Source organism: Trypanosoma theileri (genome assembly GCF_002087225.1).
Source record: "Trypanosoma theileri isolate Edinburgh chromosome Unknown TM35_Tth_4_V1, whole genome shotgun sequence".
Classification (NCBI taxonomy): Eukaryota; Euglenozoa; class Kinetoplastea; order Trypanosomatida; family Trypanosomatidae; genus Trypanosoma; species Trypanosoma theileri.
The window spans coordinates 785,076-807,886 of NW_021639846.1; the positions used below are offsets into that span (position 1 = coordinate 785,076).

A 22,811-nucleotide genomic window follows, 5' to 3' on the forward strand; every position below is an offset into this window, starting at 1 on the left:
ATATATATATATATATATATATATATATATATGCATAAAGATAAAGAGAAATAAATCTATATGGGTCTGTATTAAGGAATGATAGATGGAAAAGAAAAAAACAAAAAAAAAAAAGAATGGCTACGATATCAAGGTAATACGCTTAACAGCATGAAACTGAAAAACAAAGTGAAAAAAAAAAGAAAACAAAACAATGCAGGGCACGAAGGAAAACGACAAAAAGCAAAAAAAATTAGATATATTTTTTTTTATAATCTTATTATTGTCATTGCCGTCCTCTCCCCACTTTGTACTAATCCTCAAGTTGCACATTTTCCACTGTGGGGAGTAGTTTCTCCCATGTTTCACGCATTCGCACTGCGTATTTAAGCTGAAGTTCTGCAAAAGTCTTTAAGATAAGTTTCACATCATATTGCTTATCACGATGAAAGCGTTGAAGTTCATCCTTGAAGATTATTTCTCCATCTTTCAGACTTTTAGCAGCTAACTCTAACCGCTCCTCCATGGCTTTCAATTCATTTTCCAACTTTACTACACGTTCCGTCTGTCCTCGGGTTGTCGCTTTCTCTTTTTGTGCGATAAGATCTTGTACGTTTTGTGCAATGGAGTTTACTTGTTGTACTGCATGTTGAACTCGTTTAAGAGTCTCACGGGCTGCTGCACACATTCCATAATAATAACTTAATGTTTCCACCACCTGCTTGGTTTCATCTCCGGCATGTTCAACATATATAGAAGAGAGGGTCTCACTGTGTTGACCCACGGCGATGAGGGCATCACTTAAAGATGTAGATTCAATACCTTTTTCCACCTCTCCAACTTTTTCAAAAGCCACACCAAAATCATATAAAGCTTTACTGGTACTTCTTCTGCGATCCACAAGCATTTGTACACGTTCTCGCAACATCTTTATACTATCCTCTAACTGCTGAATATACAATCGTGTCTCTTCCCAGACATGGGCGTCTGTTTTCCCATCGGTGATAACGCGGCTGTAGGCCTTCCCTGCCTCTGTGATGGCGCTACTGTTATTACTGCTGCTGTTCCACTGCCTTGTTAGTGCGTGATTGACGCCCTCGCCTAGTGCGGTTGAGAAGAAGCGGTCCGTAGTCTTTTGTGTGGCCTTCATCTTCCGCTCCCACTCCGACTCGTCCATTTCGAGAAAGTCCTGCAGGATCGGCAGCGACTGCAGCCGCGGGTGGGCCCCCACGCGGACGAGAAACTGCCGCAGGGCCCGCTGCCGGTAGTCCCGCAGCCGCGCGGCCCCCTCCGACGCGGAGCCGACGAGTTTGTTGAGGGTCCCCTGCACGTCCTTCTCGGGGATGGGCGGGACGATGCAGAAGGGCTCCGCCTCGCACAACTGCTGCCGCAGCCACTCAAAGTCGCTGTACCGCCGCAGCGCCTCCATCTCCCGCCGGGGATAAGTCGGCAGCGTCGTGTGGGCCCGGATGCGGTACGTCCAGTAGGCGAGATCCAGCGTGCCGCTGCCCTTGCGCAGCTCAGGGTCTAATACTCGGAACTCAAACACATTTTCACTCATCACGCAGAGAACTCCACGTACTTGGTTTTGTTTGTTTATTTGGAGTTTTTTTTTTTTTTCTTTCGTTTTGCTTCACTTTACGTTGTGTGAAGCGATATGTTTTTTTATTTATTGTATTTGTTTGTTTTTTCGTTCCTATTACTGCTACTGCTACTACTGCTGCTGATGTTCAGAGAAACTATAAAGTATTCGCTTTTTAGCCAATGAAAATGGCAACTACGTGGTAAGTCTAAAGACTACTAAATGATACAGAAATGATAACTAATAAAAGTAGAGTTTACGTAATTGGATAACTCTAACTCTTTTTTCTTTTTTTTTTTTTTTTTGGAGGGAGGGAGGGGTTCTCTCCTTCCTTGTTTACGTGTATGTGTTTTTTTTTCTTCCTTTCTAATTGGAATAGAAGCTAAAGGAGAATAAAGTACAAAATAATTTAATAACAGACGTTGTCCTTGAAGAATATGTACAGATCCCTTTCATTGTTTTTTTTTTTTCCATATTTATGTTCTGTATATAATGAGGCATTTTATTTGAAGCGTAAGAGCCCGCAATAATAATAATAATAATAATAATAATAATAATAATAATAAAAGGGGGGTTGACACGAGAGCGATAGTAAATGAAAAAGAAAGAAAAAGTAGACATACATGCCTTTCAACTGTTCAACTAACTTCCCATTTTATTTTTCCTTTTCTTTCTTCCACCCCATCTTCTCTTTTTTTTTTCTTTGTTTTTTTTTCCTTTTGTTTTGTTTTCTATACAGTCAAGCTCAAGCATCATCAACTCTTCTACATTTTTTTCTTTTTTTATTCTGTTCTCTTTCTCTCTCTCTCTTTCTTCTCCATGTTTCCCTTTTTTTTTTCTTTTCCCAATACAATGTAAGAAGAGAAACAGGAGAAGCAATATCAATGGTGCTAACAATGACAATCCATCGCTTTTGAAGAAAGTAAAATGGAAAAAAAAAGTACAACAGCAAATATATTATATATAAATAAATATATATATATATTTATATATAAAGAGAGAGAGAAAGAGAACAAAGGTACGAGCAGAGAAGGGGGAATGGAAAATACCATATACCACAGTAAAGTTGTGGGACAATGAAAGCAACAACAGAAACAAAATCATATGCAATATGTGAGGAGTATCAACAGACCTTTTAGGTGGGAAAGAAAGAAAAAGAAAAAAAAAAAAAACAATAACACACTGGTAGCCATATTAGATCCACAATCCCCTTCTCTTGAGGGGTTATCCCCTCAGTCCTTTCCAATGGTCCAGTTCGCCACAGGGTTTGTGCTAAAGAAGGAAACAGAAGAAAAAACAACAACAATAACAATAACAACTTGAAGTTCCACATACACAAACAGACAAGGGGTGGAAAAATAGGAAAAAAAAGATATACATACGCAAATAAGAAGAAAAACATTTAACGTAAACCCACCGTTACGTAAGTGAGACGCCAACAGTATATCGAACCAATATGTATAGATACATATATATAAATATATATATTGTTACGAAGCAACTGAGAGGGAAAAAAAAAAAAAAAAAAAAAGAGCACCACGATGGCATTCTCAAGAACAGCCATATCAAACCGGGCATTTCCCCTCCTTTCACTTTTGTTCATTCCATCTTCGCTTTTGCTTTTTTTTCTTCTTCCTGATTGATCCACCTTTGGCGGTCAACATTAGTGCCACTAATAAAATCAGTAAATGGTGTATTAGTCAACATTTTTCTATAGATAGTATTATATTCCCGCTATGGTTAATTTTTCCAACTGTAGTGTTCTCAGCCGAAAAAAAAAGGCAAAGGCTCAAATGGAATGTATAATAATAATAATAATAATAATAATAATAATAATAATAATAATAATAATAAAAGGTTTTTTTTTTTTAAAAAACCCTACTTCTTTATTTATTATATATATATACTTCAAGTGAAAGAAATAAATGCACAAATTGAAAAAGACGAGAATATTATATATTACTACGTTTTCTCTGCGTAAAATATAATATACGCCTGTGAGAGTGCATCCATGGCTTTTCTCACACTTGTTGGGGTAATTGTCGCATCATTGCAGAGAAACCATTCACCTGTGTTGTATAGACAAACATAACTGGTGTAGTGTCCCCAACTCTCTGTACCGTGATGACAGACAACACCGTAGAGTTGATACCGCTTCGCATTTTCCCCGCATGTTGTGAAGGATTCCGGATACGCCACCGTCGCGCCATTCTTACGGCCGGTGTGATCAAACCGCTTGAGTTGTAATACTAATATCTTTGGCCACTGAGTGACCTTCACACTGCGGGTCCCATTGCGAAGTCGTTTGCAGCGTGTGCAGAGGAGTTGATTTCCACCCCGCAGTTTCTCCTTCACATCATTGAAGTTCGCCCCAAGCAGGGATTCAATAGAAATAGGTTTCTTGGATGAAGATGAAAAGGAAGAGACCATCGTCGCTGCTGCTGCAGAGGAGGAGGAAGAAGACATCATTGGAAGTGAGAGATCAAGAAATGGATCAAATGTGAGGGACATTTTCCCACAAGCATCACACACACACTTGGATCGCATTACACCACCAAAGAGATCATACACGACGGAGTTGTCTACACGGAGTAAGTGATCACACCAGCGCTGCATAGCTGTTGTTTCATCCTCATTCTCAATATCCTTCAATTCCTCATATGGTGTATTCTCACCAGAGCCACGATTGTTTTCACCATGGACAATGTATAAAAAGGTACGTAAGAATTCGTGGGCGTCGGATTGTCCATTATCGGCAAATTCATCATTCCGTTTCGCTGCTTCATTCTTAATAGTGAGAAGCAATTGCCCGGGATTTGATGTATTCATTGTACCAAGTTCTAATAAAGCAGCCGTTCCTGGTTGCCGTCTTGCCTCCACATGGGATTTTGCTAAACTAGAAAGGAACCAGGGAGTATGTACAGCACATTGCATGGTTGCATTTAGATAACATGTATTTCCAAAGTTTCGAAGTGGGATTGGCATCACACGACCTCCAAGAGCATTAGAGAGTGGTGATGGGGAAGTTAATGACGTATTTGTTGTAGTATTCGTAGTACTAGCAGAAGAATGATTTGTCATGTATGGTGAGGGTAATGGTTGCATGGCTGTTTGTCTAGATTGAGGACCAACACTTTCAACAGCATTCCGATGGCTACGTCCATGCACAGCATACGATCGTTGTGATCCACGAGTCATCGTCGCAGGTGGAAGCCGTTCACACGCAACAGCTGTACTAGCACCACTACCACTACTACTACTATTCGTATGATTATAATTACTATTACCACTCATATATGTACCATTAGAACTAACAAGAGTATCATTACTACTAATATACAGACCATTGCCATAATGATGCGACCCATTACCTAAAGAAGCCGCGTAGCCGGGATGATATGTGGAAGGTTGATACCGGCGGTAACGATGATGGGAATCGCCGTTATCTGTACAAGACGGCAACACCGGATTTCTGCGAACGGTTTGATAATGCGGGTATTGTCTTACGCCATTTGTTGACAGTGTTGGTGCTGTTGCTATGCCCATTGCTGGCTGGGATTGCAGGGAATATCGACTACGTGGGGGCGGAGGCACGGACCCCGTTAAACTACCACGGCGATACGCTGGAGTACCCATTCACACTGCTAACCCGCCAGGTCCCTCCGTGTGGAAAACAAAGAAAAGAACAACAACAACACTAGAGAATCTTACAATGTTTGTGTGATTTAGAATCTATTATAGTACAAATAAATTAAACTTTTTTTTTTAAAAAAAGAAAAAAAAAAAAAGAACTAAACAGAATAGAGAGGAAATGACGAGATGCGTAGAGGAGAGAGAAATGCCCCACTCGTTCAGTAAACGCGATACAAAGGGATTAAAGAAAGAAAAAAAAAAAGGAAAAAGAAGAGTATCTAACGTTTTTTTTTTTTTTTTTTTTTTTGTGATGTCCGTTTCAATATTCTTTTCTTCTTTTTTTTTCTTGTTATTATTCTTCTTCTCCCCTCCGCTCTCTTTCTTTCTCTCTTCGTTCTTTCTTATCTTCCCATGAAACAAAAGGAAAATAACGCACACACGGAAATAAAAAGGAACAAATCAAAGAAGAAAAAACAACAACAAAAAAAAATACAGTGCAATCAAATCTTGTTTACATTTCCCACCAACGCTATAAATGAGAACTTCTTCTATTCTTCCTTTTCTTTTTTTTTTATTCTCTCCTCTCCTCTCCTTTTTTTCCAATAAGGGTTTATTTCTCTATACATTACATAAGTGGACTCCACACGCGCAGCATGGTCAGTCGCCCGGACGAGTCCCCAAACACAACATCGGCGCCATTTGTATTTCCCACCGGTGCGACATCCCACGCGGTGACATCGCCGGTTCGCAGCACAAACTCACCGTCAGCAACGCCCTCGACAATCTCATCTTCATCCTCATCCTTGTAGAGAGTCTCATCGCTCTCATTCCCACCCTGCTGCTGGAGTGGATAGGTGTTATTCAGTATGCCAGTATTTAAAGTGGTGTTGGTAGCGGCAGCCGCTATCGGGAAATCCGTTTCGACAACAGTGGCATCACCCACACCAATCCCTGTTGCCATTCCACGAGGTAATACCCAAAACTTCATCTCACGATCATTGCCCAATGCAAATAATCCTTTATTATCCCCACGAAAGCGCAAATCCCGTACAATTGGTATTGGAGATTTACGGAAGGCTGTAAAATGAATAAGTGGTGCCACTTCAATAAGATCTTTATCTCCAAATTCAATTTGTGTCCATGGGAGTCGATGAAGAGTAATAGATCCATCCTCTAATGCGGTGGCAACGAGTTTTTCATTTCCAGAAATCTGATACAGTAATTGACTAGATGGACTTTTCAACACAGCCACCTCTCGTCTTTCTACTACACTGCAGAGTCGCAATAGACATGGTGGTGCTCGTCTACCATCCGCTGGTGGTGTAAGAGGAGCGGGATGTAATAACAAGTGTGTGTGACTGTTTAAAAAGGCTTTCCCAGAGTCAACTGTAAAGGGAAGTTCAAAATGAGTTTCCCTCAGGAATTCATCACGTGTTGGGGTTAATCTCCACATAATGACAGTCTTGTGACATGTTGAGTAAAACACTTCATCTTCACTTCGATGGGGTATTACAGCAGCATATCCACGCATCATATTAATATCTTCCTTTTCCTCATTGTTATTATTATTATTATTTAAATGCATCACCTGACGCTGATTTAGATGCATCATGAGTTGACTCTTTTCAGTCTCAAACACCCGCAGATGAAGATCTTCTGTGGCTACCATGTAAAATCGACCACGAGCCGAAAAAGCCACCGAACAGATGGGAGCCCCAAACATACCTCCATCACATTTAGAAACCAGCTTCATCTGTGCACTATCATAGATAAGTAAGGTACGATCAAAACAAACAGCGGCGTGATAAGCGGCGGTTTCACAAAAGAGAATTTCTTCAATTCTCACTGGAGCCTGTCGAGCCTGTACAGCCACCGCACCGGTTACAGGACTTAATGTACATACACTGCGATCCACACCTCCACTTACAATGCGTTTCCCATTAGGTGCAAACACACATGCGGTGATGGGTCCATAATGAATCTTTGGTTTTGCATTTCGTATCGTCTCAAAGAAGACCACACGACGTTGAGTGATGGGGGCGTGATGACTCATTTTATTCGTAATATAATCCCGCGCATCACTCGAGACAAACTGAAATAAGGAAGCGGATTCAATAGCCGTCTGTAGTACAAGATGTGGAAACTCTGTGAGGAGGGCGTTGTAGTGACGTAAGAAGTAAATATAATCTCGTAAACGTGAAAGAGATGAAGGCATTTTTGTTGTTTCTGGCATATTATTTTTCTTCCCACTATCTGTAGAATCGTGTTCCTCAACATAGGAATACTCTCCCAGTTCATGTAGTTCATACAATGTATTAAAAGCGGCGATAAGATCTCGTACGAAATGATAACCAAGAGAATTGCGATAAACCAACATAATAAAAGGCATAGAGAGAACCAAACGAAATAAAATATGCCGAGCATCTGCTTGAGTCGCATGATATGTTAATTCCTTTACTGCCATTCGTTCATATGGACTGGTACTAAGAAGTGCAAAGAGAGGTGGTCGTGTTTCGCGGTGAATGACATCATGAATGATGTTAAGATACATATGGGTTAACATTTCATGCCATACCTTGTAATCATCTTCACTTCCTTCTTCATGTAAATCTTCACGTTCCAGTAATTGACGGAATGCACGAGAACGAATATAGACACGAGAATTTAAAGCATTTCCACTTTCAATACCAATAGAAGATGAACTTTCATTTTCTAAAAGTGGACGCATCATACGAAGTAATTGATTAAATCTTCTCTGTGGTAATTTAAGCATAGAACATAATAATGGTTCATAAATACCCCATCGTGAACACATAAGTAATCTTGTACATTTACGAATAAGTGCAGGACTAAAACTATGAAGAAGATTATTATAAATACGTTCCACCATTTCATTTACAGTTCCTGGAAGAGAAGATAATACGGTATGTGTTTCTACACCAGGAGTCTCATTAAATCCACGTAATGCATCTACCACTAATGCGATAAACTCTGGACTTAATGCCTCCTCTTTTTTACGAATCACCACAAAGTCATCATCCGAAACGTTTACACCAAACTTTGACATCACTTCTGGTCTTAACATCTCATCAAAGTCATTAGGCGTCATTGGACCCATAGAAAGTAATTCCACACTATCCCGTCCACGTAATTCCAGACGTTGACACATTTCAGATCCCGTTTCACAGCCTAACACAAGACGTACATTACGTGAGAGACATTGTGGAATATATGCAAAAGGGTCTTCTCGATTTTGTTGTTCCGGCACACCCCAAACATCTTTTCCAGTTTCTTCAGAATTTCGCAATGCTGTACATGGTATCACCGGTGGAAGAACACAATCCAAACCATCCAGAACCACAACGGTAGTGATTTTTTCATTTCCACCACTACCACCAGTTGGGGAGGAAACAGTAGATGTAGTGGTAGTAATAGTACTGGTAAAGGTTTCAGGAGCCTTTGTTTTCTCTGTTAAGATTTCCACCAACATTTGTTCAAGACGGAAAATATCCACTTCTGTAATGGCCCGTCGATAAATTTCTTGATCATGAGATAATTGTAAAATAATATTACATATAATTTCACGTAAATCTGTTGGTTCTTCCGTAAGAAGAGAAGAACGTGTGGTGTGATAGGCAACGCGATACTTCTGCGGTTCTTTAGACATGAGTCCAGAAGTAAAAGAGCCTATAAGTGATGTCAACGCTGTGGGTTCTACACCGTGTAGAAGGAATGCATTTCGACTTGGTGGGGCAATAACATATACATCAAGACGGTTTGTGATACTCTTTTTAGATAATGCATGATCTACACAAGAAAGTAAATATTTACCAAGACGTTCTTGATGTAGAGCTAATTTACGTGCCGCAAATTCAAGAATATTACGACCTTGAAAAAATACTGGATGACCATCTTCAGTAGGAGAAAAATGTGACATGGCTATAATACACATTCGTTCATAAATAGCTTCTGTAAATTCTTCAAGATTTTTAAGATGAACTTGTCCATCTTCACTGCAATGATCAAAGGTGGCGTTGTAATTTCGAATAACCAATTCTTGTACAGCTGCCGTATCCAAAACCTTTTCTCGAAATTGTTGATGTTCATGCCATTTTTTATATTTCACGGCGATATCACATTCAATCTTTTGAGTCCCACACACCGTCTCTGCCCCAACGGTAACAGTTTGTCGAACTTGTTGTTGTAAATAGTCTGGATGCTCCATTGGTGGTTCCTCTGTGAGAAGTGGGGCTAATGATGGGGGAACACCCATTCGACGAGTGTCTTTACGAGAAGCAATAATAAGCCAACCGGAGAGTTCAGATGCTCGTTCATGAGCTAACTGTAAAACGGGTTGTAGTGGTGGGGCTTCTATACTCTCTGCAGAAACAACAGCGGGAGAGTCACTTGGATGTTCACTACGTCGTAAGGATAGCAGCATATGTGGACGTTTCACCATTTCACTTGCGGGAAGTTGCACATAATCACCATCGCGATCACCGATGAGTTCTAATGTTAACAAGCGTGATTTTTCCACATTGCGTAGAATATCTACTGCAATAGCAAAACGAAGATTTTTAAGATACACCCCTGCAGGTTCATCTGATGGATCTACAAGAGGAAGAAGTTGTACTTTACAATTAATAAGTTCCTGATTGATACGTGGAAAAACAAGCTGCACCAATTGATCAATTTCAGATTCAAAAAGAAAAGGTGGGGCAAGAATCGCCACTTCAATAAGTCGCCATCCGGAGTTTGCATCTGGAGAAGGAACATATTTTGTATGGGCTGCGGCGGCCGCATGAGTTATGGATGTGAGACGCTCTAGTGATTCTTCTTCCTGTCGTTTCCACTCCGCTTTACGAACAGTTTCACGAATCGTAGAGGGAAAAACACTATCTGTGCTACGCAGTGTTATTGCAGCATCATCTTTCACATTTTCTGCTTCTGTGGTTGTTACTGCAGCTTTTGTTTTTGATTCTGCTGCGGTTGATGTTGCTTGATTAGCCATATATACTTTATTTCGTTCTAAAGCTTGTTTAATTTTCTTCATAATGGCATCTGGTATTTGTGTTTCACTTAAATTCAAATGGACAATGTGGTGATTTTGTTGGAGTAACGAGACAAGTCCCAAACCGGCGCTGAGAGAAATATTATTAGAGGAGAGATCCAAATATCTTAAGGAATGATGTTGTAACATCGAACGGCAAAAGAAAACGACCGAGTCATTGTTAAGCCCACTCCCAGGAAGGTGTAGTTCTTCCAATTTATCGTTTTTTGCAAGAAGACTTGTCATTGCTTGAAGACCTGCGGCGCCAATGTAATTACGTGTGAGATCCACAACGGGACTATGACGAATAGTGTCCACACGAGATACGAGCATTTTATTTACTTTGGCCTTTAGTGCTGTGTAGTTGGCAACAAGTTCATCATAAGCCGCACGATCTTTCACACCAACGGGCAATGAATTATCTGTCATCTGTGGCTGAAGCTTCGATGGCAACAGCACCGGGCTGTGGACGTCAGCCATAAAGCCTGTTGTTATTCTTCTTCTATTTAGCAAAAATAAACAAACAAAGAGAGAGAGAGAGAGAGAGAGAGAGAGAGAGAAAGGAGTACAAGGAAGTAAGGAATAAAGGAAAAATAAAAAAAATGTATTTTTTTTTTCTTCTTTATTGTTCTAGTAGGTGTGAACAAAAATAAGAAACAGTAACAATCATAACAAGAAAGAAGAGAAGAGAATAGAAAAAAAAAAAATAAGGTAGCTGAAAGAGCCATTTTGGCATAACTCCAGCCAAGTAAAGTAGCTCATTTCCTACTTTCTTTCCTTCTTTTCTCAAGCACTCTTTCTATTCCTTTCCTTTTTTAATCATTCTTGATGGCAAGCAGTTCCTCATCCGTCATGACAGGTGGTCGAGGCATCTTCTCCTCCCCCTCCTCCTCCTCCTCTTGCTGCGGCTCATTGCCCTCATCCTCATCATCTTCCTCTTCCCCTTCTTCTTCCTCCTCCTCCTCTCCCATATCATCATCATCGTCATCATCGAGTGCTGCTGCAAAGACGCCGTTTGGGCAGTTTGTGCGGCCAATGAGCCGCGCGACCCACGACTTCTCCGGCGCGATGAGGCCAATGAAGTTCGCGAAGTCGGCGGTGGTGACGTCGTGGAGCTCCTCGCGGCCGGGCGGGGCGGTGCCGCAGACCGGGCAGCCGTCGCGGAGGAACTGCGGGGCGGTGAGGACGAGGCGGCAGCGGCGGCAGGCGCGATAGTCGCGATCGCCAACCGGCAGCGGCGGCGGGGGCTCCTCGGCCGTCAGCGCCGGAGAGGGAGTGGCCATCGCAGGAATAATGGCGGCTGCTCGCACAGAGAGAGATATATACACAAGTGGATATAAACAATACAAAGAGAAGAGAGAAAGAGAGAAGAGAGATGATATGGGGAATTAAGAAAGAAAGAAAGAAATATGTTCTTGTTTTTTTTTTTGTTTTCTTTCTCTGTTGGATGTGTATGTGTTAGCCAAGGAATAGAGGGACAATGGAAAAGGGGGTGTGGAAATATCCACATGTACGTTTAGAGAGAAGAGAGGCGTGTAGAGGGAGCACACTGGTCTCACCGCGTCACCTTCTCTAAAAAGAAAAATGAAAAGATACGGCGTTGTTTTTGAGTCATTTTAACATGCATATCAAGAGAGGAAAAAGGGATATCCGTAGTATTCAAAACTAAAGGGGTGGGGTAAAAAAAAAAAAAAAAACAATATCAATAAATAAGTAACCATAGAAATATATATATAAGGTCTGTTCACCATCAGGTGATCTCTTATATATTTCTTTAAAGATGGAGTCTACACTCTGGTCTGCTTTCACCCTTTTTCTTTTCTTTTCTTTTCTTTGTATTCCCCTGTTGCTACGGTTTCTGCTCCTAATGGTAGTTACTGTGGCTCAAAACAGCAACCTACAGAAAGATCAGCATTCCCTGCATACAGGAATATAAAAAAACAAAAACAAATAATAAATACACTACACACAAACATTATATATATATATATATATACAAAATGAGTGGCAGTTTGTACGAAAGATACAATAAGCAAATGATGAGAAAAGGCAAGACCAAAACATAAAAAAAAAGACAATGGAATAATAATAAAAAAAAAAAAAACCAAACAAATACATAAACATCAAGGTGTTTGCATTTATCCTTCAAATCGGAAAAGGAAAAAAAGAAAGAAAAAAAAATCTGATGGGTGGAAAAAGCTGACCTCTTCAACAGATATTAAATAAATGCAATAACAATTCTAATAATAACTATAATAATAAAGTAACTCTATCCACAAAAACGACATTCGTGGTATTTAACACCAAAGGGTGGTTAAAAAAAAAAAAAAAAAAAAAAAAAAAAAAAACAAATAAAGAGAAATAAAAGGAAAAAAAAAATAAAGAACTGGTCAAATAAATACTTTCGACACTTTATTATTGTCATTTTTCACACTGTTACTACTAACTCCATGTCAATACCAAAACAAAAAAAAAAAAAAGGCAAGAGTTCTACACAGTGTTTCTCTCAGACCAACATACCAGTCATTCTATACCTTTTGTTCTTTTTTTCCCCCACGTACCTTCTCACTGCTGAGATAATGCCTTCTTATTTTGTGGTCATTTTTGTACGGGATGCCATTTGCTCTTGTACTGCAGATAGTGATAGAGGAAGCGATTTACTCCCTGTGGATTCCTTCTGGGAATTATTAGTCATCATTTTATTATTCCCATTATTAAGATTATTATTCCTACTCCTAACAACACACTCATTAAGGTATTCATTAGAAATATTTCCTCTTTCCTCATCCATGATATGGTTCTCTCTACTTTCCTTCTGTTTCTGTAGTGGAAGTAGATTTGTTTTTGGGGAAAGCAAAGGCGCTACATCACGTTTAACGGATAGTGGTAATATAGAAGGTGGTACTATTTCTTCAGCAAATGTACGCACCAGTTGTGTAAAGGTCTCCATATTATCATTAGGACTATCAACAACTTTACCAAGGGGACTACTAGGATTACTAGCTGGATTAGTACTACTAGTAGTCGTACCAAGGAAAAATGAACCACTACTTTCCAACTCATCAATGCAACCTGATCTTTGTGTGAAGATACCACTACCGTAAGAACCACGAGTACATAAACTTGCGGAAAGTGAAGGTACTTCATCATGTGCAAATCTAGAATCTATTTCAAATATCATGGCATCACGAAAAAGAGTAGAGAACATACGCGGCATACGTTCCTTGTGCCGAATGTAAATAAAATCGCGTAAATCACGCAAGAAACAACGATCGGTTTCCGTAGGTGGTAAACATGATCCAAAATTACCAATATACTCCAAAAGACCAAGTACGGTTGAATGAAATAAACCCTTCTTACGAGCTCCACCTAATGCATTGTAGGTACGAAAAATACAACCAAACATATCTCTCCCCGCTGTAAGAGATCGACAAACTAATGTGATAATTGACTTGGAGACACGCATTGCATTATAGGAGTTAACAGCACCCCAAATTGGCTTTTCTGTACTGGGATTATTATTATTATTATTATTATTATTACTATTAACACCGTTCAGACCGTTTACAACAGGACGTTCAGTTTCAGATTCTTTTGGTGTAATTCGTATTAGTATATTTGTAAGAAGACGTACATTACTAGAAAGTACATCTACACAGACTTGTTTACTATTTTGAATTGCCAATTCACAACAGACCTCCATATATTTTAAAACACACGACTTACCATGAAAAATACCTCTTAAAAGAGACTCCACATCATCTGTACTCGCCCTGGTAATAATACCATCTAAGAGTCGAATAAGTGATGGTGAGATATTAGGCGGTAATGCATCAAATGAAGAAATACGTTTACGTTGTTGTGCTATTACCGGTGAGGAACTATTCTTATTCTCTACGGTTGATTTATTTGGTGCGGGTGGAACTGGTTGCATTCCTCCACGAATCCATGGTAATAAATGTTTTTGAATGAAATACGTTAAGAATACTTCACGACTATTAACGTTATCATCCTTTTGTACGGTTCCATCTATCGAAGGGGGTTTCTTCTTCTCATTCAATCCTAGTAAATCAAACCATAACTGAGTCCTTTCAAAGCAAATGGGTTCACGTAGAGGACCTTTATTCATTTCTTTCCGGAATCCAAAAGTAATTTGTTGTAGTAAGAATTTAAAAAGACCTTTATACTTTGCGGGTTCACTCATAATTGGAATTCGAAACATTAAATTCCTCATAGCCCCTTCATGATCACTATCAATATGTAAGAGAACAGTCCCTAAAAAGGATATAAGTTCTTTCTCTATACGAGGAGAATAAATATTAGGAGAGGTATTGGTAGAAGTTAAATATCTTGTTCGTATGTAATGTTCCCCTGTTGGTTTCTTTTCCTCAAGACCAAACAAAGTACTCGCACAAACGCCTTTTCCTCCCTCATTCCAACACAAATGTCTACTTTCTTTCTGAAGGCAATACCGTTCGGCCACTATTGAAAGTGCCTCAAGAAGACCCGCATCAAAAAGGGCTGAAACGGCTGGAGTGACCAATTTCTCTGTAGAATCCGAAACGGCAAGACCAACAACACTACGAAAGAAGTGAAGATAGGAGAATACCTGTTTTTCTGCGGAGAGGAGTCTTTTTAAATCTACTTCAGAGTAATCTACAGAGTTTTTTTCTGGATTTTCAACCTGTTCGTTTTGTACCCCCTTTGAAGATACAATGAGGCTAACCAAACTTTCTTTAGATATGGGTGCTGCGAGCAAAGCATTTTTTGCCCTTAACACCAAATTATTATTCTCTATTATCTGACGTAATGCTTTACCTTGAAGTTGTTGAAATAATTGTTTTATATTAGCACTGACTTCATCATCTACTTTGTCTACCAATATTTCTCTCTCTAAATGATGTAAGCGTAATATATTAGACATAGTGTCTTTTAATTCTTTTGTTATGACTAATTTTGAAAGTTGATGTGGAATAGTCCATTCCTTTGGCGGTGTTGATCCAAAACATTTTGCCAAGTGTGAATACATTGGTTCCTTTATAATATAATCCAATAATTCAACTGTTGCAATATCCAAAAGTACTCGTAGAGTTACCGGATCACTGTACAACGCCGGATTGAGGGCATGTCCATGATGTATAATACTCATAGAAAGTGCATGTCGTTCCACATAACCCAAAGGAGGATTATAATCCTTATGAATATAATATGAATACGGCAATACCAACAACATCATCTTCTCATCTTCATGCGTATTTGTATCTCCCTTTCCATCACTTTGTACAGTAGACTCTGGGAATGGTTTACATAGTCGAAGGAGATCTAACTTTAACAATGAATTTGGAATTGGTTTACGCTGAGCGGCAAGCAAGGTACTCCAAACGGCGATATAAGCATCTGAGGAGGCGAACGCGAGACATATAGAGTTTCTCCCACTATTTTCATTCCACACAATGCAGTTATTCTCCGCCACAAAGGGTGTATCTTCAGAAAAGACTTCTAACACTATCACTTGATCCCATGAAAAATCATCAGAGGAACCTCCTGTAGTCATTAACCGTACGAAAAGCTCTTCTCTAAATACATCAATAGATCTTTTCGGTGTTGGTGCTTTATCACTATCATTTCGTCTATGTGGGGCTACTTCTGTGGGTGGCTGGTCTGCCATCACAATAACTGCCCGTCCATTTATATTTACACGCCCTATACCTTTTTCTGCCCATTGGTTTTTCTCTCCAATAGGCTGTACTAACACACGCACCTCGAGATCCAATAATAAGGTGGTGTGTAAACCCTTCATCTCAGAGATGGGAGTGAAGGGGGCTGTTGAGGTTGGTGGTTCTTGCGTTTCGCCCCAATAATTTAAAAGATTTCTGCTACTATGATAATAATGGGAAGCATCAGTTGGAGATTTAGATTTAGGTGGCATTTGTTTTTTTTTTCTTTATATATATATAAATCCCAAAAGAAGTAAATAACAACTTAATAATAAAAAATATGATCTTCTATTTTTCTTTTTGTGGTAAGCGTGCCTTTCCAAAAATAAAAAATGAAATTAAATAAATTCACCTCAGTAGCCTAAGATAGGGGAATCAAAACCCTCCAACCAAAACAAAAACTATAACAAAGAGAAAGAGAAAGAAAAAGAAGGCTTATACACTATTAAAGATACTCAAATAAAAAAAAAAAACAATAGAATACACACCAGTATAGATTTAAGGAGATACTAATTCAACAACAACAACAACAACAACAACAACAAAAAAAAAAAAAAAAAAAAAAAAAAAAAAACATCCAGATGAAAAATACAGAAACAGAAGAGTAATGAGATGTGGCTCTTCCTTTCTCGTTCATTGTTTTCTTCTGTATTCGTCCTCCTAAGAGCCTATACGGGCCAAGAGAGGCTCAAAGATGTTGATATCTCTCACAGCGATCGCAGCAACGTAAGGGCATCCAAGGGTATCCATAGTTAGAACAAAGCATACATTGCACAACTCGAGCAACAACTGACTAGGTGATTTTTCATTCACTACATTTAAAACCACTCCATCAATATGATCACTCTTTTGATTTTCTTCTTCTTCTTTGTCTTTTTCCTTTTTCTCATTGTTATCATTATCATCATCTTCTACTACAAGACAGGGACAAAACATGAGTTCATTTGTCACCACCAATGAGAGGCCTTCAAGCCGTTTGAGTAGATCTATTAGTGTTGCTGTCTCATTCTTCTTGATATCCAGACGGCTACAGTCTCTATGGGTTGTTTCTATTCCGTTCCTTTTCATGGCCCGCAGCTCACGACGAAGACGGGCGGGTACGAAATATTTCATTGGTATTTTAAGCACAGAACCATCAGGACGATGTCGTCGATCTCCTGCGGGTATAATTAATCCACCCACCGCAGCCACTACTTCACCACTGTGATAGGATTTGCCTGCAAAAACACGACGAGTGACACCTTTTAGGAGGGATTGTAATGATAAAAGAGCGGGAGTTTCACTACTATTACTGTTTTCACTTCCATCTTCACTGGTATTATTATTATTATTATTATTATTATTATTATTGGGTCGTTCACTAAATTGAAGACTAGTATCAGTAATAGTGAAGAGGTATTCAGTTATACCAACATCATCATTTCTTATTCCCTTCTTTTCGGTAGTTGTCTTATTTTCTTCTGGTTGCTGAGAATCCATGAGATGAGATTCTTCCTTTTGCCATAATTCTTCCTGTGTTCTCCTAATTTTTGGTTTACGACCCCGTCGTTTTGGTACTTTTGGTTGTTGTTGTTCTTCTTCTTGTTCTTGTTTTTGCTTTTGTTCCTGTCTCTTCTCATTTCCATTATTGCCTTCCTTGGCTTCAGCTGAGTGTCCATGTTCCTCTTCATTTGCGGTAGTCACACTATAGAGAAAAACATTTTCATGTGTTTCAAATCTCGCGTGCTTGGCAATTGTAGAAATGGGAATAGCCGCATCCCAGACTTGCCAAGAGAGAAATGGCACATTAAGAGGCCAATCAACAGACTCAGAGGTAAACGGTGTAACAGAATTTTGTGAACTGCCTCCACTACTGCCACCGTTACTATTGCTCTTGTGATTATTATTATTATTATTATTATTATTATTATAAGTATTGCCACCCTCTGAGGTGGACACAACAGAAGAGAGAGGAATAGTGGTGTTTCCATCCTCCGTTTTCAATACAGTAGAGGTCTCTACTGGAGATAACGGTGTCTGCCTCTTCTCACACATCGTGGATGGTAATAAATCCTCAGGTGTTAAGGCAGAGGTACAACATACAGCCACCATACGAACTCGTTGTAACCGCGGAGATTGGCAAAAAGAGCAGTGATCAATACGTACTGGTCTTGGACTACCAATACTCCATGTTCCACACTGTGAACACTCCCATAATAACTGCATCTCTGCATCCTCATTATTATTATTATTATTATTATTATTATTATTATTATTATTATTATATGAAGAATAAGTATCATTTAATGTCAAAGGTACAGTAGATCTTTCCTCTTCCCTATGGTTTTCACAAGTCTTATTCTCACCACAATGTTCTTCTAAACGAAGAGTATTTCCATTTCTCTTAAACGAATTTCGTTCAGATTGAAGACTAGTAGTATGCGGTCTCTTTCTTGCAAGCTGGGGAAATGGCACAATACCGCCCATTCTATATTGTGTAAGGAGTTCACCCTTTAAACCCACCCAAGGACTAGGTGTTAAACTATGAGCTTTACCATATGACATTAAGATTTCTTCTCCCTTGTTAATAATTCTTCTAGAGATAAGAGCCGTATACGCCTCTCCACGCGGTGTAAATCGACTCTCTGCACTAAGATTCGCAACGAGACCATCCACACCACGAGGATCATTTGCAAAGCGGCCATAATTCCCTACAAACTCCGCATCCAATGCGTAATCATCACCAAGGGAACCAAACCCCATTGTATATGTCCTGGAACTACAAGAAGTAGCAAATATTTCTATAAATCCACTGTAGGGTGTCACCACAACGTTAGATGGAATGTTTCTTCTAGCAAATAAACCAATTTGACCATAGGCTGGATGTCGTGGATCTGTCAAAACACGAAGCTCAACATTCTGCTCTGGCAGATATGATGGAGGGGAAAAGTGCGGAATTACAGTAGAATCAATAAGAGAGTGTACATGGGCAAACACCTCCATATAGAGAATCATACGATCGTGTTTGCTAATAGATGGATCAAAGGCAAGAAAATGCCGTGCATGTTCACCTGCAGGAAATTTAAGTGATCGCCGTGCCGGTGCACATCGAAGAGAGTATGTGGATTCCATTCGTCTATAATAATAAGAAATAATAAAAATAATAATAAACTGTGAGGATACAATGTAATGAGGTTTTTTTTTCTCTTTTCTTTTTTTTTCCCCCTTTACTCGGTCGTGGCTGTGTGGTCCCTTCACAGCTTTGATATTCAGATACTCACTCCATATTAAGAAATAAGAATGCGTAAAGAGAAAAAGAAGAGAAAAAAAAAGGGTAACTTCAGTAAAAGAAGAAGAAAAAAATAGCACATGTGTAAACAAACATATTTATGTAGACATTATAGCTAGATATCTCAGTACATCCCAATAAGTAGGATGTAATGAGATAAAAGGCAATAAATATAATTTGCGACGCCCAACGTCTTAACCGAGAGAGACTCATCATCATCACCACCACTAACATCATCATCCTAACCCTCACACGCACAGACTCACGCACTCAAGCATTCCCCTTTCCTCCAATCCAATCCAATCCTTTCCATTTCTTCTCTCCCACACACACAGAGAGAGTATGTATTTAAAAACAACAATCACAATCAAAAGGACAATTAGGTGTTGTGCCTGCCTTTGGATTAGAGGAAGTAATCTTCTGCAGTTCCTCCATCGTGATAATACGATGTACGCCCTCGCGCTGCAGAACATCTCCCGAGATTTCTGCGGTTGCGGAGGATTTTCCCCCGCGGCCCCTCCGCCGCTGCGAGGGAACATCAAAGAAGGCCGCATCACTCAACTCGAGTGTTTTCTCCGGGGCGCGATAGAGACCGTCACTACGGGGCTCAACAGGAGTATTAGTCGTTGTGTTTTGTTTAGAGTCCATCTTACTATTATGCTTCTTGTTGTTGTTGTCGCCTTCCTGCTTTTTCCCCTTGCGGATAATTCCGAAGATCTCCGCAATGTCGTTATCTTCTTTGGGGTTTATCACCACAGTTGCATTTCCCTTTCGCTCGGCTGCGGTGGTACTTTTCACTGCACTGCCATTCTGCAGCTGTTGCTCCTTCTTTGCCTTTCGCTTCATAAGAGGCTTTTCAATAGACAGATAGATAGAAAAGAAAAGAAAGAAAAAAGAAAAGAGAGAGAGAAAAGAGAGATTCACTGAAAGTATTTTTTTTTTTTTTTTTAAGAAAAAGAGAAAGAGTATGTGTGAGAAACAACTAACCTCTTTTTTTTTTTTTATTCTTTCCCCCCGTCCCTGTCGCTTTTACCTTTCCTTGGAAAATCTTTCACGAAGGTACTTTTGTCAGCTCATTACCGCTGAGACCCGAATTCTTTTTTCTTTTTTGAAGTTAAGGGATGAAAGAAAAATTATCCTCTCACCCCGCACTTCTTTCTACGATCACAGAAAAAGAAAACAAAAGGAATCATCATAGAATCTTTAAAACAAGGAAAAAAGAAAACCCTCAGACGAAAAAAAAAGAATAACAACAACAAGAAAAACGAATTGAATTTTTTGTTTTCTCCTTTATCCCGGAGTTCATACCTTTCTCTTTCACTTTATTTCCCTCTCGCTCGCTGTTGTTTGCTTTTTATGTATGCCCCCACATGAATCCATCATCCCCACTTTCACTTCAGTCTCGCAGTTTCACACTACTCATCTCCCGATATCATTTGGCTACAATAATAATAAAAACAGTAATAATAATAATAATAATAATAATAAAAACAATAATAATAATAAAAATAAGAGGACTACATATACGTATGTATATATATAGTAAATACATGCCTCTATCCTTCCCCAAGTATGAGTTTATCCTCTTTTCTTAGTGATTTCTTTTTAATGCACGAGTTCAGTCACTTCCCCCTTGAAGGGAGCACCCGCCATTGTCTTCTCAATCTCCTCTACTGTACGAGGGACCACTGTCATGTTCATTGCTCCTCTTTCAGTAATGAGTACATCACTCTCAATTCTTACTCCACCAAAGTTCCACATACTGCGCAGTTTCTCTTCATTCAGATGAGGCTTAAACTCTGGATTTCTAAATGCCTCTGTGAGAAGGGCGTGATTAATATAACATCCAGGCTCCACAGTGAGGTAAAGTCCCTTTTCCAATACACGGGCCATACGTAATTTACAGCAATCACTTGAAGTAGGTCGTGGTGGGGCTTCATCTGTATATCCACCCACATCATGTACATCCATACCAAGAAGATGACCGAGACCATGTGGTTGGAAAAGACCCATCAGTTCTTTTTTCATCATAGTATCCACATCACCACGGAGGATATCCGCCTTTACAAGGTGTTCACACATTATACGAAGAGCCAATTTATGCATATCCACCCAGTTTACACCAGGTTTCAACTGTTTCAATACAGCATTATGTGCATCCAATACGGCATTATAAATAATTCGTTGTTCTTCTGTAAACTTACCATTTACCGGGAAAGAACAGGTGATATCACTTGCATAACCGGCGTAGTGTCCTCCCATATCCAAAAGTGCCATCGTTCCATCCTCAACAGGGGCATCATTGTTTGGATAGTGAAGAATAGCACCATGGTGACCAGTACCACAAATACACGTGTAAGCCACCTTTCGACATCCACCATGATAATAGACATAATGTAAAAAGTTAGACTCTAATTGATGTTGGGACATACCAGGTTTGCAATGCTGCATCACGTGAATATGAGCATCACTAGACACCTTACAAACATAACGAAGAAGTTCCACTTCAAGTTTTGTCTTGTAGCAACGTTGATGCGTTAATGTTTTAAACAACCATTTGGTAGAAACTTCTATCTTTGATCCAGCTGGAAGCTGTGCGGTCAACACCTTAAGATTACTGTCTGTGTTGACACCATCCAATACCTCAACGGTGTGTATACCCTTCGCCGTGAGTACACTCTCAATCTCATCTGTGTAATAGACTTCTTCCACCTCCGTGGCGGCCTTTACATTCGCTGGTGTGGGCAACTCGCCCATCCACACCGCGTACGATAGGGGATAGCGGGGAATAAAGAGAAGCCCCGTTCCATCACTGAGAACAGCACCGAAGCTGTCGGGAATATCACAACCGAAGAGATATGCGAAATAACTCTCCTGCCAGAAGAGATGATTCACATCTGTTGAGTTTATCGGCACCTCTGAGGCTCCTTGAAGAAAGGCCGCATGTGTGGAGTCCATGCTTGCTCGCAGGGAAGAGCCGAGGCGTTGGCGCTGTTCACGATACATTTCGCGATTTACCTTGAAAGGATACGCCGTGTTTCCACTGTGGTGGTTTGAGTTCATATTTGTTCTTTTTATTTTTTCTTTTTTTCTTTTTTTAGATCCTTCTTCTTTTAGTTTGGTTTAGTTTTTTTTTTTTATTTTTCTTTTTCTGCTTTTTCTTCTCTACTGGCTACCTTTGGTATCAGCGTTAAGTATGGAATGATACCTCTCTCTCTCTCTTTGACGCTCAGTCACTGTACCAATGTTCTTAGTAAAGCGAATAGATACTATCTTTTTTTTTTTGTTTTTTCTTTTCTTGACTTTCTTTTTATAGATGTATAATCGTCCTATGTAAAGAAGAGCGGAGTAAACAAACTTAACATCATCGTCATCAAAGAAAGAAGAAAAAAGAAAAGAAAAGAAAAAAAAAAGACAAATAGAAATAAAGAACAAAAAAAAAAAAAGACATGCCCAGATGAATACAAGAAAACAATTAAAGGTAAATACCATTACTGTTGTTAGTATCTATGTAGGCATCGGCATTTGATTGCCTTTCTTCTGGTGTCCATCCCCACAACTAAAAAAAAAAAAAAAAAAAAA

The 22,811-nt window shown here is 39.4% G+C and overlaps 8 protein-coding genes across 8 annotated transcripts; all 8 read right to left on the bottom strand.

Annotated features, from left to right (window-relative positions):
• Positions 1 to 292: 292 nt before the first annotated feature.
• Positions 293 to 1,540, bottom strand: TM35_000044480 (putative phosphoinositide-binding protein; the record flags this gene model as incomplete). The annotated part of the gene is made up of 1 exon (XM_029022642.1): positions 293 to 1,540. The coding sequence occupies one exon, from the start codon at positions 1,538 to 1,540 to the stop codon at positions 293 to 295; it is 1,248 nt and encodes a 415-aa protein (XP_028886300.1).
• A 1,983-nt stretch (positions 1,541 to 3,523) lies between these two features.
• Positions 3,524 to 5,197, bottom strand: TM35_000044490 (putative ubiquitin hydrolase, putative,cysteine peptidase, Clan CA, family C19; the record flags this gene model as incomplete). The annotated part of the gene is made up of 1 exon (XM_029022643.1): positions 3,524 to 5,197. One exon carries the CDS (start codon positions 5,195 to 5,197, stop codon positions 3,524 to 3,526), a length of 1,674 nt encoding a protein of 557 aa, XP_028886301.1.
• A 622-nt stretch (positions 5,198 to 5,819) lies between these two features.
• Positions 5,820 to 10,724, bottom strand: TM35_000044500 (uncharacterized protein; the record flags this gene model as incomplete). Its single annotated transcript, XM_029022644.1, has 1 exon — positions 5,820 to 10,724. The coding sequence occupies one exon, from the start codon at positions 10,722 to 10,724 to the stop codon at positions 5,820 to 5,822; it is 4,905 nt and encodes a 1,634-aa protein (XP_028886302.1).
• A 335-nt stretch (positions 10,725 to 11,059) lies between these two features.
• TM35_000044510 (uncharacterized protein) lies at positions 11,060 to 11,527 on the bottom strand (the record flags this gene model as incomplete). Its single annotated transcript, XM_029022645.1, has 1 exon — positions 11,060 to 11,527. The coding sequence occupies one exon, from the start codon at positions 11,525 to 11,527 to the stop codon at positions 11,060 to 11,062; it is 468 nt and encodes a 155-aa protein (XP_028886303.1).
• Positions 11,528 to 12,831: 1,304 nt separating this feature from the next.
• On the bottom strand, positions 12,832 to 16,173 carry TM35_000044520 (uncharacterized protein; the record flags this gene model as incomplete). The annotated part of the gene is made up of 1 exon (XM_029022646.1): positions 12,832 to 16,173. One exon carries the CDS (start codon positions 16,171 to 16,173, stop codon positions 12,832 to 12,834), a length of 3,342 nt encoding a protein of 1,113 aa, XP_028886304.1.
• A 448-nt stretch (positions 16,174 to 16,621) lies between these two features.
• TM35_000044530 (uncharacterized protein) lies at positions 16,622 to 19,072 on the bottom strand (the record flags this gene model as incomplete). The annotated part of the gene is made up of 1 exon (XM_029022647.1): positions 16,622 to 19,072. One exon carries the CDS (start codon positions 19,070 to 19,072, stop codon positions 16,622 to 16,624), a length of 2,451 nt encoding a protein of 816 aa, XP_028886305.1.
• A 505-nt stretch (positions 19,073 to 19,577) lies between these two features.
• Positions 19,578 to 20,075, bottom strand: TM35_000044540 (uncharacterized protein; the record flags this gene model as incomplete). The annotated part of the gene is made up of 1 exon (XM_029022648.1): positions 19,578 to 20,075. One exon carries the CDS (start codon positions 20,073 to 20,075, stop codon positions 19,578 to 19,580), a length of 498 nt encoding a protein of 165 aa, XP_028886306.1.
• Positions 20,076 to 20,834: 759 nt separating this feature from the next.
• TM35_000044550 (aminopeptidase P) lies at positions 20,835 to 22,292 on the bottom strand (the record flags this gene model as incomplete). Its single annotated transcript, XM_029022649.1, has 1 exon — positions 20,835 to 22,292. One exon carries the CDS (start codon positions 22,290 to 22,292, stop codon positions 20,835 to 20,837), a length of 1,458 nt encoding a protein of 485 aa, XP_028886307.1.
• Between the last annotated feature and the right edge of the window lie 519 nt (positions 22,293 to 22,811).